Raw genomic sequence first — 12,952 nt, 5'->3', positions numbered from 1 at the left:
CCCTCTGGATTCTTTCAAGGTTTTGTCTTTGGTTTTTTGCAGTTGGAATATGATATGCCCAGAAGTTGGGGGTTTTTCATTTGTTTTGTTTCTTTTGGTATTTATCTTGCTTAATGTTCTCCTAACTTCCTGGATCTGTGGTTTTGTATCTGACATTAATTTTGAAAAGTTCTAGGCCATTTTTTCTTTGTTTTTTTTTGAGATAGGGTCTCACTCTGTTGCCCAGGCTGGAGTGCAGCGGTGCGATCTGGGCTCAATGCAACCTTCACCACCTGAGCTCAAGCAATGCTCCCTCCTCAGCCTCACAAGTAGCTGGGACCACAAGGCATGCCACTATGCCCGGCTAAGTTTTTATATTTTTAGTGGAGATGGGGTTTGAGCATGTAACCCAGGCTGGTCTTGAACTCCGAGCTCAAGTGATCCACCCATCTCAGCCTCCCAAAGTGCTGGGATTACATATTAATCATAGTCTTAAAACATTTCCTGTCTAATAACTTCAGTATCTGTGTCATATTTCAATCTATTTCTGATGCTTGTTTCTTGGGACTGTTTTTTCTTCCCTTTTAGCATTCCTTATAATTTTTTTGTTTTTTGTGGTTCAAAGCTAAAAATTATGTAACAAATAATACGGACTGAGGTAAACAGGTCTCTAGTGTGACATTTTATACGAATTTGGCTAGGAATCGGGCTGTGTTTAACATTTGGTATAGCTGTTGGTGCCAGAGGCTTCAAATTCCTTCTAGTTCCCTGTCTTTGTCTCCACCGTTGACTGGGCTTAGGGCAGCCTAAGAGAGGCTTCTCAGAGAGGTTTTGCATCTTGCCGCTGTTTCAGCTGTAATTCATTAGTATTATATAGGATACTTGGTGTGGGGATAAAGCATGGAGAAGGAGAAACAATTTATAATTCTGTGATTTTCAGTTTTTTGTATGTCCCAATGCTGTGACATTCACAGCAAAGCTAAGTTTCTTAGCTTTCCATCTCCCTTAGATAAGACAGGAAGGCTTAAAGGGGCTGCAATGGGAAAAATGTTCTTCCCTCACGTGGCACAAAGCTCTGGTAAAGTATTTTTCTCTAAATAGTAGGCCTGCGGTATGGAGAACAAATATGCTCTGGGCATATTTCACGATGATTCATCTTCCCCTACGCCTGCCAGAGCCAAGAGGGGATCTTCGTTGGCTCTTCATCCTAAGAACCTGATGAGGTTCCTGGTGGTAAATCCCACCAAAGTGTGAGTGACTTTATAACCCTGGCCCCCAAGAGTTTCTCACTCTCATGCTAGTCCACATTCAGCCTCCAACAATTTATTAAAATTAATGTTTAAGCATTCTTACCAGTTCCTACTCCAGGGGTTTCTGTTGCAGTAAGCAGATATGGCTGTAGTTTTATGGATTCACCTCTCTCTCCCGGTTTGGGGATGGTAGTTTGCCCCGTGACTTTAGTTCTCTGACAGATCTAAGAAAACTCGTTAATTTTTCAATTTTGCAGCTTTTTCTTGTTGTAAGGACAGGAGTAATGACTTCCAGGCTCTTAACCTGTCAGAGCTAAAACCCTACATTAGTTTTTTAACAATTAGCAGCCAACTGGAATGCCCCCTTTTCTGCAACAACAGAAGTTGTTCATATTGTATAACATAAATCTTCAGGCACAGGGCCCATGCAGCTTCTCATATCTCATTGCTTCCAAAGGTCAGAGTGTTTTCTCTGTCTTCTCCACCTGTAGACTGTTTTTGTTAATGTGATCCTTCTTTCTCAATTTCTAACAGATTAACTCCAAGGGGTTCAGTCTATTGTGTTATGCTCTTAATGCAGAACATATGGTGTCTTTTTTACACATTTGAAATGTGGTTTTTCTTGTTCGTTTTTACAGACCAACCCTTCTTTCTCAGATCATTGGTAATGATAGACTTTTATCCACTTATCTTATTCATTTCTGTGTTCATTTATTCCCCCACTCTTTGTTGCTTGTTTCTCAAATGCAAGATGCTCTTCTCTATCCTTCCAAGACATAAAGTCCACAATTCCCTGGCATTTCAGGTGGGGAGATGTATGTGAATGACTCTATTACAGAGCAGCTTCTGACATTGAGAAACAGGATGATTTTGGAGTACAGTAGGAGATGAGATTGGATTCATCTCAGGTGACCAGGGCATCATGAAGGGCTGGCTTTCACATTTGATGTTGAGAGCTATATTAGCCAGAGCCCAGGTAGGAAACAGACACACTCAAGTGAGGCAATTGAGTAAACTTTGATAAAGGGATTACTGACAGAAGTGAGGAAAAGTCTAAGCTGCACCCAACTGACATGGTTTAGCTCTGTGTCCCCACCCAAATCTCATCTCAAATTGTAACCCCCACGTGTTGAGGGAAGGACCTGATGGGAGGTGACTGGATCATGAAGGCAGTTTCCCCTATGCTATTCTCGTGATAATGAATGAGTTCCCAGGAGAGTTGATGGTTTTAAAGTGTGGCACTTTCTTGCTCGCTCTCTCTCCTACTGCCATGTAAGATGTGCCTTACTTCCCCTTGGCCTTCCACCATTACCATAAGTTTCCTGAGGCCTCCCCAGTGATGCAGAATTGACTCAATTAAACATCTTTTGTTTATAAATTACCCAGTCTCAGGTAGTGTCTTTACAGCAGAGTGAAAATGGACTACTACACCAACAAAAGGTGGCAGTGCATCTCAAATTTAGCAGCAGTAAAGGAACTGTTACTACAGTGAGGCCTGAACAGGAAAAGAAGAGAGTATAGTTACCAGAACTCATCAAGAGTGATGGGAATGGCACTTCTAGAAAACATCCATGCGTCAGGAGCTGTAGATTTTGGTAGAGAACTGCAGCCCTAAGGTTCGGCAGGAAAATAACAGGGGAGATAAATGCTCTGAACCCACTCTCTTCCTGCTTTCTGAGTTCCTATTAGTCTTTTCCAATGGCTGAGCTCAAATGAAGTCAGAAGGCAAGCCTACAGAGGTCAGCTTCCTGGGAAACAAATGAGCCTGGGGAGAGGCGAAAAGTGTATCTGAAGGAGCAAATGAGGGATACCCAGTCAAAAAGGATTCTGCATTTCTGGAATCTGGGATGAAGGATCTGACAGGATACTGACAGCCACAAGTCCTTGATTTGTGGGACTTAGAGGTGAGAGTTAGAGAAAAAATATATTCAAAACTGAGCCATTTATATTCCCACATCCTGATACTCTCCGCACAGTCACCTGGACCCTCACTTCTAGGGAATGATTTCTGAAGCAGTATAAATACTTACAATAATTGCTATTTTTTAAAAGAGATTTCAGTGGAGGAAAAGTGAAACTGGTGGCAAAGACTCACTTTTCTCTCTTACAGCCTTCTAGCAGCAGGAGGAGGAAACCGTCGAACTGCCAATGTGGTGGCCCATGGGTTTGCCAATCTTTTAACGCTAGACAAAAAGACCCTCCAAGAAATTCTAGTGCATTATCCAGATTCTGAAAGGATCCTCATGAAGAAAGCCAGGTACATCCTTTAAAACCCCATTAGAGATGAATGGAGTTGGTTTTACTTTGTAAACTCTGAGATAGGGAGAACCGTATTATGATTGTGATAAACTTGATCACAGTGAGATAGGCTTAATAAACAACTATTAATGTAGGTACCCATTGAAACTACACAGGTTAGGATAAATTGCAGTTTTTCTGGTAAATTTTGCCAGAACTCTCACAGAGTTACCTAAAACAGCTTTTCTCTCCTACCCCCAGAGTGCTTTTAAAGCAGAAGGCTAAGACGGCAGAAGCAACCCCTCCAAGAAAAGATCTTGCCTTCCTCTTCCCACCAAAAGAAGAGACACCCAAACTGTTCAAAACTCTCCTAGGAGGCACAGGAAAAGCAAGTCTTGCAACACTACTCAAATTGAAGCGAGAACAAGCAGCTCAGGTAATAAGGTGGAGTGAATGGAGGGCTGTCATGGAGAAGGCTCTAGTCTAAGTATATCCACACAAAAGCCTACTCTAATTCCATTTCAGGCAATGGAATGATTTGGACTAATATAATACTAATAATTCCTGCTTTATATATAGCACATTATTATTTAAACTGCTGAATTCCCACATATCATCACATTGAACCCTCACAGGATGTTTATAAACAGCCTTAATATACATGTATTTATAAAGAGTATACCCTCATTATTCATAGATTATTTGCAGATTCTATGTTGGTGAATCTACCTACTATAATTTATTAGTAACTTAAAATCAATACTTATGGTGCTTTTGTGGTTATTTGTGGACAAGAACACGTGCAGGGTGGCAAAATAATTAAGTTGCTTGATGCATACATTTTCAGCTGAGGTTCAACAAAGAGGCACTCTACTTTCTTGTTTCAGCTCTCATACTATAAATGAGTGACCCTTGGCTGGGCGTGGTGGCTCACGCCTGTAATCCCAGCACTTTGGGAGGCCAAGGCAGGCAAATCACGAGATCAGGAGATCGAGACCATTCTGGCTAACACGGTGAAATCCCGTCTCTACTGAAAACACAAAAAATTAGCCGGGCATGGTGGCATGCACCTGTAGTCCCAGCTACTTGGGAGGCTGAGGCAAGAGAATCGCTTGAACCTGGGAGGCAGAGGTTGCAGTGAGCCGAGATCACACCACTGCACTCCAGTCTTGGCGACAGAGCAGGAATCTGTCTCAACACACAAACAAAACAAACAAACAAACAAACAACAACAAAGAGTGACACTTTTGGGGCCATGGTTTCCACATTTTTGTGCTTTTTGCATGTGTGTGATTTGCTGTTTAAAATAGCCCCCAAGCATAGTCCTGAAATACTGTCCAGTGCTTCTAAGTGCCAAAGTGCTGTGATGTGCCTTCCAGAGAAAATATGTGTGTTAGATAAACTTCATTCAGGCATTACAGTGTTGCTTCCATGAGTTCAATATAATGAATCAATAATACCTCAAATTAATCAATTGATCAAATTAAACAGGGTATCTCTAAACAAAAACACACATGAAACAAAGTTATATATTGACCAGTTGACAAAAATATTATGGTTTGAATCATAATATCTCATAGGAACCTAATGCTGTATTTCCCTCAGGAGCAATGGTTCAGTACTTTCTAACTTGCTGTTTGTTGAAACTTTATAGAACAAAACTACATGAATAATAAGAATCAACTGTATATATACAGACATACATATGGATATATAAATAAATAACCTATTTTATCAACATTTTCACAAATATTCAATGTTCTCTTTTTTTTTTTTTTTTTTTTTTGGTTTCCATATTTCTTTGATTCTCATAATTAGTCTATGAGAGCAGACACTGAGAAACAGAATAGGGATTCAGGTTTTCTGAACCTAGTCATTATGTTATCTCTAAAACTGTAGAAAATGGGTAGCTGTGGACCTTTCAGAAAATCAGTAAAGCACATATTATAAACTCAGTCACATACAAAAGATGAAAACTTGCCTTTTCCTTTTCCACACATAAAACACTGTGGTGAAAATTAGGGATCCAGTATAAATCAAATGCTTCATTTGTATCGGCATAGAAATAGTAATTTGCTTAAAAAATGTATGGGAGTAAAGAAATATATAAGTAAATGTGTTAAGTATCTCAACTTTATCTGTGCACATTCATATCTTGGGCAAGCCTTTCTCAAATTGATCCCGACCAACCATTACCAATAAAGAGCATAGTGTGCCTTTTGCTATGAAATTTCTATAGCTAGTGCTTAACACAATAGGTTCCAACATGACAGGTCAAGGACCTGTGGGACAAATGGAAAAGATTGTACTAGGAAAGGGATAAGTTTCTCCCTGAGTTTCTCCCATGAGCTTAGGCAAGAGGAAACCCTACTTTCTACAGTCCTTTTATATGGTAGTGGTTAATACTTTTTTATTAAAAATAAATATTTAAACTTTTATCTCTACAGAATAAGTAAATATTTAAAAAGCAAAAACAGAGTCCTGAGCACTGAGTCTAATAATTCAGAGAGTATAAGGACCAATAGGAAGAGAATTCCTTAGCAGAGACAAAAAAAAAATGCAATTCAGACTAACGTCATGAGTCAAAGGCAACAGGTCCATTCTCTAACACACCAGAAACTTAGTCAAATGATAGTCAGAAGCAAAGCAGACATGATTCCTGGATTCACTTAATTCAGACAGTCTGTCTTGGTGGTGATCTTAGCCATTACATGCTAATCAAAATCCAATCTAATGTTTTTAATTATGATTTCAACACCAGTTACTTGTAATTGCTCTTTCCAGAAAAAAGAAAATTCTGAAGGAGGAAAGGAAGAAGGAAAAGAAAATGAAGATAAACAAAAAGAAAATGAAGATAAACAAAAAGAAAATGAAGATAAAGGAAAAGAAAATGAAGATAAACAAAAAGAAAATGAAGATAAAGATAAAGGAAGAGAGCCAGAAGAGAAGTCACTGGACAGACCTGAATGTATAGCAAGTTCTATTGCAGTGGAGGAAGAGCCCCAGTCAGTTAGGACAGTTTTACCCAGAGGAACTTCCCGTCAATCACTCATCATCAGCATGGCTCCTTCTGCTGAGGGTGGAGAAGAGGTTCTTACTATTGAAGTCAAAGAAAAGGCTAAGCAATAAATGTTTGATTATCTTTAGATGTGATATAGCTAGTTCCCAGAGATGGTACCTAGGATTGTAACTTAAATTAATGAGGGGAAATGACCTGTTGGGACCCTTGAGAAATGAAAGGCAAATCCCTAGCTTAGTTTCTAGAACTTATCTGAGAGTGTGATTTCATGCAGTGGTAATAAGAAGATTATTAAAAGCCATCCCTATTCTCTGTTTTCATTAACTTTATGCAATTGCTGTATCTTCTAATTGTATGTAGTAAGTTTCCTTTTCCTTTGGTTCTTTCCCGATAATGTTTCTTCCTCCCAGTTTTATTAGCTTGCTCTTGGCTGTGATGTAATTCACTAACCTTTTCTCTTAAATTTATTGTGTTTAATTTCTTGTATGGCACTCTTAAGCCTGGCTAATTGTTCTAGGTTTATGAATTTCACCTCTTATATGTAAGGGGTATAAGCCTTTAATGTAATAGGTCAAAAATCAGATTATTTTCATTCAAATGAGGTTGATGAGTCACTGTAATATCAAAAAATCCCCAGCAGCTGGGACTGAAGGGAAGCAGAGATCATGAAGCCTTCTGAATGAGAAGTCTAATTTTTGGAACAGTCCCCTGAAGAGCAACGTTAGTCGGCAGAATTAGCAAACTGGCAAAAATCACATTGCAGGAACATATTGGAAAAATTGTACCCTTTGGTAAAGAAATAAACTTCAATATTTTCTCTTCTAACCAACTTAAAAGACACCAATCTACCTAACTCATCTGGCTCAAGGGAGTTGGACTGGAGGATACAGGCTAAAGTGACACTTATCAGAATCTTCCTCAAGCACTTGCTGGAAAAGATATCAGATTGGAACTTCTTGCTGTTTAAAATTAAGCTTTAGTAAAACAAAGTGATGCAGTTAGGAAGGCAGACTCTACACATGTCAGATTGACATATCCCCACAATTTCCGGAACCTACATGTATAGCTATTTACAAAATCTCCAAGTTAATTGAGTGCACTTTAGGAAGTCGTCCTCATGAATTAGCTAGCATTAGCATAATTACCAAAGTTGCATGCTGTGAGGAGGCTACAAAGGCCAGGCTGATGTCAGAAGTAATAATACATATAGAATTCCATTCTAATAAATGCCATTAGTGTATAACATCAAGTTCTGTGTAATGAGGCTATTTCCAAGTCCCCAAAGATGGTCATTGTAACAGCACTTTGCTGAGAGGGTTTTAACAAATCATATTAGCCAAAAAGCCTACAACATAGATGTATTTAATAAATCATGTACAAACCAATCACTATAATAAACTGTATCATTTGATAGAGTCACCATTTTTGAATGTAGTGTTTGAATATCACAAAATATAACAAGTTTTACTAAAGAATGGTTGATTTTTTTCAGGATTTAAGGGAATACAGACAAATTGTTAAATAGCATTTATTTGATAAATGGGAGTTTGTATGCAGAAAGAATGATTGTGTACAAAAAGGGTGTTTTCAAAACTCAGAAAGAAAAGGTAGAATAGGGCTGAAGAGTCTGATAATAGGAAAAGAAAAGGACAAAATTCCTCAACTTGTGAGCAATATGCTTTCCCCTTAAACCCTGTAATTTATTCAAATGATATTAAAATATAACACCATTGCAATTTATGCTCTTCCCCTGGCAGTGATTCCCCCCACAAGCTATCCTGTTTCAGATAATATCAATATATTTCCAATCCATCAGACTAAAATCTTAGAAAATTCAAGAACTCTTTTATTGTTGATATAGTGCCATCAAATTCTTTTTCTTTTTAAATCTTTCTAATTATCCCTTCTTTTTCAATCCCATTGCTAACACCCAGTACATATTTTCTGTTCAATGCAAATAAACATTCACTTTTTACCTATAGTCTTCTCTGGTCACTGGTCTGCCCTCTCAGTCCCTTTGCTATTGGAAAATAAAATCTTTCTAAAACCCTACTTTTGACCATGTTACTTCCCTGCTCAGTGGCTGTATTAGAGTTCTCCAGAGGGGGAAAAAAAAAAATAGGGGATATATATCTATCTCAGGCCATTCGATTCAGACAGGAACATAGACCACTGGTTCTTCTGGTTCTGAGGCCTTCAGACTCAGACTAAAATTATGCAACTGGCTTTCCAGGGACTCCAGTTTGTAGATGGTAGATCATGATACTTCTTTTCCTTCATAATTTCATGAGCCAATTCTTTATAATAAATACATTTAAATAGATATTATATATTATAAATATATAGAGTGATGTATTATATATTTTAATATATATCATATAGAGATATTATCATGTTTTTTATTTATATATTTTACATATATATGATTTATTATTAGAAATTGGCTCACACAATTGTGAAGATGTTCCATCATCTGCAGTCTGTGAGCTGGAGACCCAAGAGAGCTGGTAGTGTAGCTCTAGTCTGAATCCAAAGGACTGAGAATTAGGAGAGCTAATGGCGAAGGTTGCAGCTTGAGGCAGGAGAAGACTAATGTCCCAGCAGGAGCAATCAGGTCAAGAGAGCAAATTGCCCCTTCCTCCATCTTTTTGTTCTATTCAGGGCCTCAACAAACTGGATTATGCCCACCTACATTGGGGAGGGCAACCTGCTTTACTCTGTCCACCAATTCAAATGCTGATCTCATCCACAGACATACCCAGAAATAATGTTTTACCAGCTATCTGGGCATCCTGTGGCCCTGTCAAGTTGACACATAAAACCTATCATTACAGGAACCTATTAGTCCTCCTACCAGTTAAATCCTATGTATACAAATTTAATTTCCACTACCCTAACCATATCCTCCACTTAAGTGGGTCTCCTTGCTTTTTCTGGAACAAACCTCCCCTTCTTCCTCTGGCCTTTGTTCCTGCTGCCTGCCATACTTTGGAAGTTTGTCTCTCCTCCATCACTTACCTCTGTCCTATACTTCCAACTCTGCTCACATTTTCTCTCTCCCAGCTGCCTCTAAAAACATCAACCTATGATGGTTCTATCTCAAGGGATTATCTTTTGTACTTTCAGGAAGTGCCACATAGTACAACATGTCCTCTAATTTCCTCTTAATTGTAAATTATTTCTGCTTAATTATAAATTATAACACAGCAAAGACTAGCTCTTGTGCTTTCTTTGCATAGTGACAAAAAGCCCAGTTTTTTAAAGGGGGAGAGAATATGAGTAAGTAATTCATGGATGAAAAACAAATAAGTAATTGACAGAGAAAAGGTGCTTGACTTCACTTGTGCTCAAAGAAATACAAATCAGAACACAAATGGAATACCACCTTATACCCCTCTAACTGGAAAATACTTGAAAGCAGATAATAGTACCAAGTGCTGGCAAGTATGTACACTGGATCTACTATTCTAGCAATCTTAGCAAAATTTTGGCAGCACACCTTAGAACTCAGCAGTACCATTTCAGAGTATATATGCCAGAAAATTCTTAAGGATTTCCATAAGAGGAAATCCATGAGGATATATAGCATTGTTTATAGTACAAAGGAATTGGAGGCAACTCTAATATCTACCTCTAGGAGAATGGGAAAAAAATATGGTGTGTGGGAGTATGGTTGTGTTTGTGAGATGAAGTTCTATCTAGCAGTTAGAAGTAATGAATTAGATTTACATAAAGCAAAAAGGATAGATATTTTTAAAATACTAGTATAGTTTTTTTTAAAAGAAAAAAGACTGAAATCTTCAGTAATACCATGCATGTATATTTCTATAAAGCTTGTCTGATAAAGACCACCAGGAACAAAACCATAGTATGATACAATAAAGCCAAGTTTATTAACATGATGCAACAAGGGACATTATTCACCAGAGAAAATCTGAGTGTCCCACCAAACACAGGAAAAGACAAGGTTACTATCGGATATTGGGGAGGGGCAGAGGTTAAGTGGAGTTTAAATGAAGTGATATTTTGATAGGCTGTAATTAAAGCAAGACAATATTTAACATCAGGCTTGAGCTAAGAAGCAAATGCAGGGCCCTGTTTCCTTGAAAACTATTACATTAAGATAAATGGAATGTTGCGTCCAAAACTCTCTTATTTGAAGTTGTGCACCTGGATGCTTTTCTGTGTCAAAATAACTCAGACCCTCCAGGCAAAAATGGAATGTTTCAGTCTTACTGATAAGATTTCAAACAGCACTGGGTGAGGTGGCTCACACCTGTAATCCCAGCACTTTGGGAGGTTGAGGCGGGTGGATCACCTGAGGTCAGGAGTTTGAGACTAGCCTAGCAAACATGGTGAAACCCTGTCTCTACTAAAAATACAAAAATTAGCTGGGTATGGTGGTGGGCGACTGTAGTCCCAGGTACTTGGGAGGCTGAACCCGGGAGGTGGAGGTTGCAGTGAGCGAAGATCATGCCACTGCACTCCAGCCTGGGCGATACAGCGAGACTCCGTCAAAACAAACAAACAAACAAATAAACAAAAAAACAGCTATTTTAAAACAAAATTTTTTTCTTAATAATAAGTGAGTAGACAGGAAGCAATTATCAAACATACACACATGCACACACACAAAGTTGAGGCAAAAGAAGTCCCCCATGCTAAGTGTATTAGTCCATTTTCATGCTGCTGATAAAGACATATCCGAGACTAGAAAGAAAAAGAGATTTAATGGACTTACAATTCCGCATGGCTGGGGAGGCCTCACAATCACTGCAGAAGGCAAGGAGGAGCAAGTCACAGTTTACATGGATGGCAGCAGGCAAAGAGAGAGCTTGTGCAGAGAAACTCCCGTTTTTAAAACCATCAGATCTCCTGAGACTCACTCACTATCATAAAAACAGCATGAAAAAACCCACCCCATGATTCAATCACCTCCAACCAGGTTCCTCTCATGATATGTGGGAATTGTGGGAGTTACAATTCAAGATGAGATTTGGATGGGGACACAGCCAAACCGTATCACTAAGGTTTAGACAGGCTCAAAATAATAATAACTAGGACTTTTACAGCATTTGCTGTGTACCATATACTGCTCTAATTGTTGTACCTCTATTAGCTCACTTAATCTTCATAATAGCCCCATGAGGTAATTATTATTTTTATCATCCTCATCATTTTTCCGATGAGGAAAATGAGGCATCTATTTCCCTAGGCACTGTGACTGCAAAGATTTCCCATGTCCGGATATTGGAAAGGGCTCACCACACTCCACAGAGCATACTCATACACACGTGGGGCTTTTATGTAAAGGCCATGGAAACGATGCAGCAAGAGAAAAAGAGCACAGGCAAGCAGTGTGAGTCTGACAATCATCCCATGAGCAAGCTCTCCAAGGTGGTTACACAAGGATCCGATCTGACTCTATCTCAGGGATTGAACCACCAAGATCTGTGCAAGGAATCTAGGCTTTGGGAGAGCTCAAAGCTATAAAATCAACAGTGGGCTTCATATACCCCTCTCTCCACATATCAAAGGCACGCTGCCTAACCAATTAGATCACTAGAAAACCTTTAGTGAAGAAATTGACTCTTGGAGTCGCCAGAGTTTAGCACTTTAAACACCGCATTATTCTCACTGCCCTTATCTTGGCCAAGAGTCAGAATTCAGACATCCAGGGGTCCCCAGAGATAAAGGGTGAGCTTTTCCCTGCTTCTTTCTTCCCCTGCTACTGCTAATCCACATATATCTCTTCCCTGGACTCCTTATAATCCATGTTCATTACTCATTTGACTAATTAATTGATGATTTACAGATACAGCAAGTCCTCAAGTAATGTAATTACATACAATGTTGTTTTGTTATAACATTAATGAGAAAAAAATAGATTCCTCTCTACAGCCACTGTCTGCATGGATTTTACATGTTCTTTTCATGACTCTGTGGGTTTCTCCAGTTTTCTCCTATATCCCAAAGAAGTGCCTGTTAGGTGGGCTACTGTGTCTAAATGGTCCCAGTCAGAGTAAGTGTGGGAGTGTGTGTGGGTGTATGTATGTGTTTGTGAATGTGGGTGTGTGTGGGTGTGGGTGTGTGTGACTGTGTGTGAGTGTGGGTGTGTGTGAGTGTGTGGGTGTGTGTGAATGTACCCTATGATGGATGGCATCCTTTCCAGGGTCAGTTCTCACCTATGTCCTTCACTGCTGGGATATTCTCAGGTTACCTGAGACTCTGAACTGGAATAATTGAGGAAGTAATTATCTTGTTTTAATTAATCTTTCTTAAATGTGTGTACAGCTCACACTTATTTCAGTGTTTAATATTATAGGTGTCTTGGTCATTATTTTGAAGTTTGGTGATGTTTTTATGACCAGAAATATGCCATGGGAACTTAGCTCTTGTTTATACTAATTAGCCTATGGTAAAATTGGTTAATGTCAAGAGAAGACTTATTATATATATGAAAGTT

At 38.8% G+C, this 12,952-nt stretch overlaps 1 protein-coding gene across 2 annotated transcripts in view; it reads left to right on the top strand.

The window, feature by feature from the left end:
- The window catches only part of CNGB3 (cyclic nucleotide gated channel subunit beta 3), a 168,018-nt gene extending 159,553 nt beyond the window's left edge, over positions 1-8,465 (top strand). The window contains exons 16-18 of one of the 2 annotated variants that reach the window (XM_010378557.2): positions 3,340-3,486; positions 3,729-3,903; positions 6,252-8,465. In XM_010378557.2, the coding sequence (XP_010376859.2) occupies positions 3,340-3,486; positions 3,729-3,903; positions 6,252-6,596 (667 nt within the window). In that variant the 3' untranslated portion in view covers positions 6,597-8,465. The remainder of the gene's footprint in view (positions 1-3,339; positions 3,487-3,728; positions 3,904-6,251) is intronic. The other variant, XM_010378558.2, reaches the window with a different exon arrangement.
- Positions 8,466-12,952: the final 4,487 nt, after the last annotated feature.

The sequence above is a fragment of the Rhinopithecus roxellana genome, chromosome 9 (assembly GCF_007565055.1).
Source record: "Rhinopithecus roxellana isolate Shanxi Qingling chromosome 9, ASM756505v1, whole genome shotgun sequence".
Classification (NCBI taxonomy): Eukaryota; Metazoa; Chordata; class Mammalia; order Primates; family Cercopithecidae; genus Rhinopithecus; species Rhinopithecus roxellana.
The sequence above is the reverse complement of the archived record's forward strand: the minus strand, read 5'-3'. Positions and strand labels throughout refer to the sequence as shown.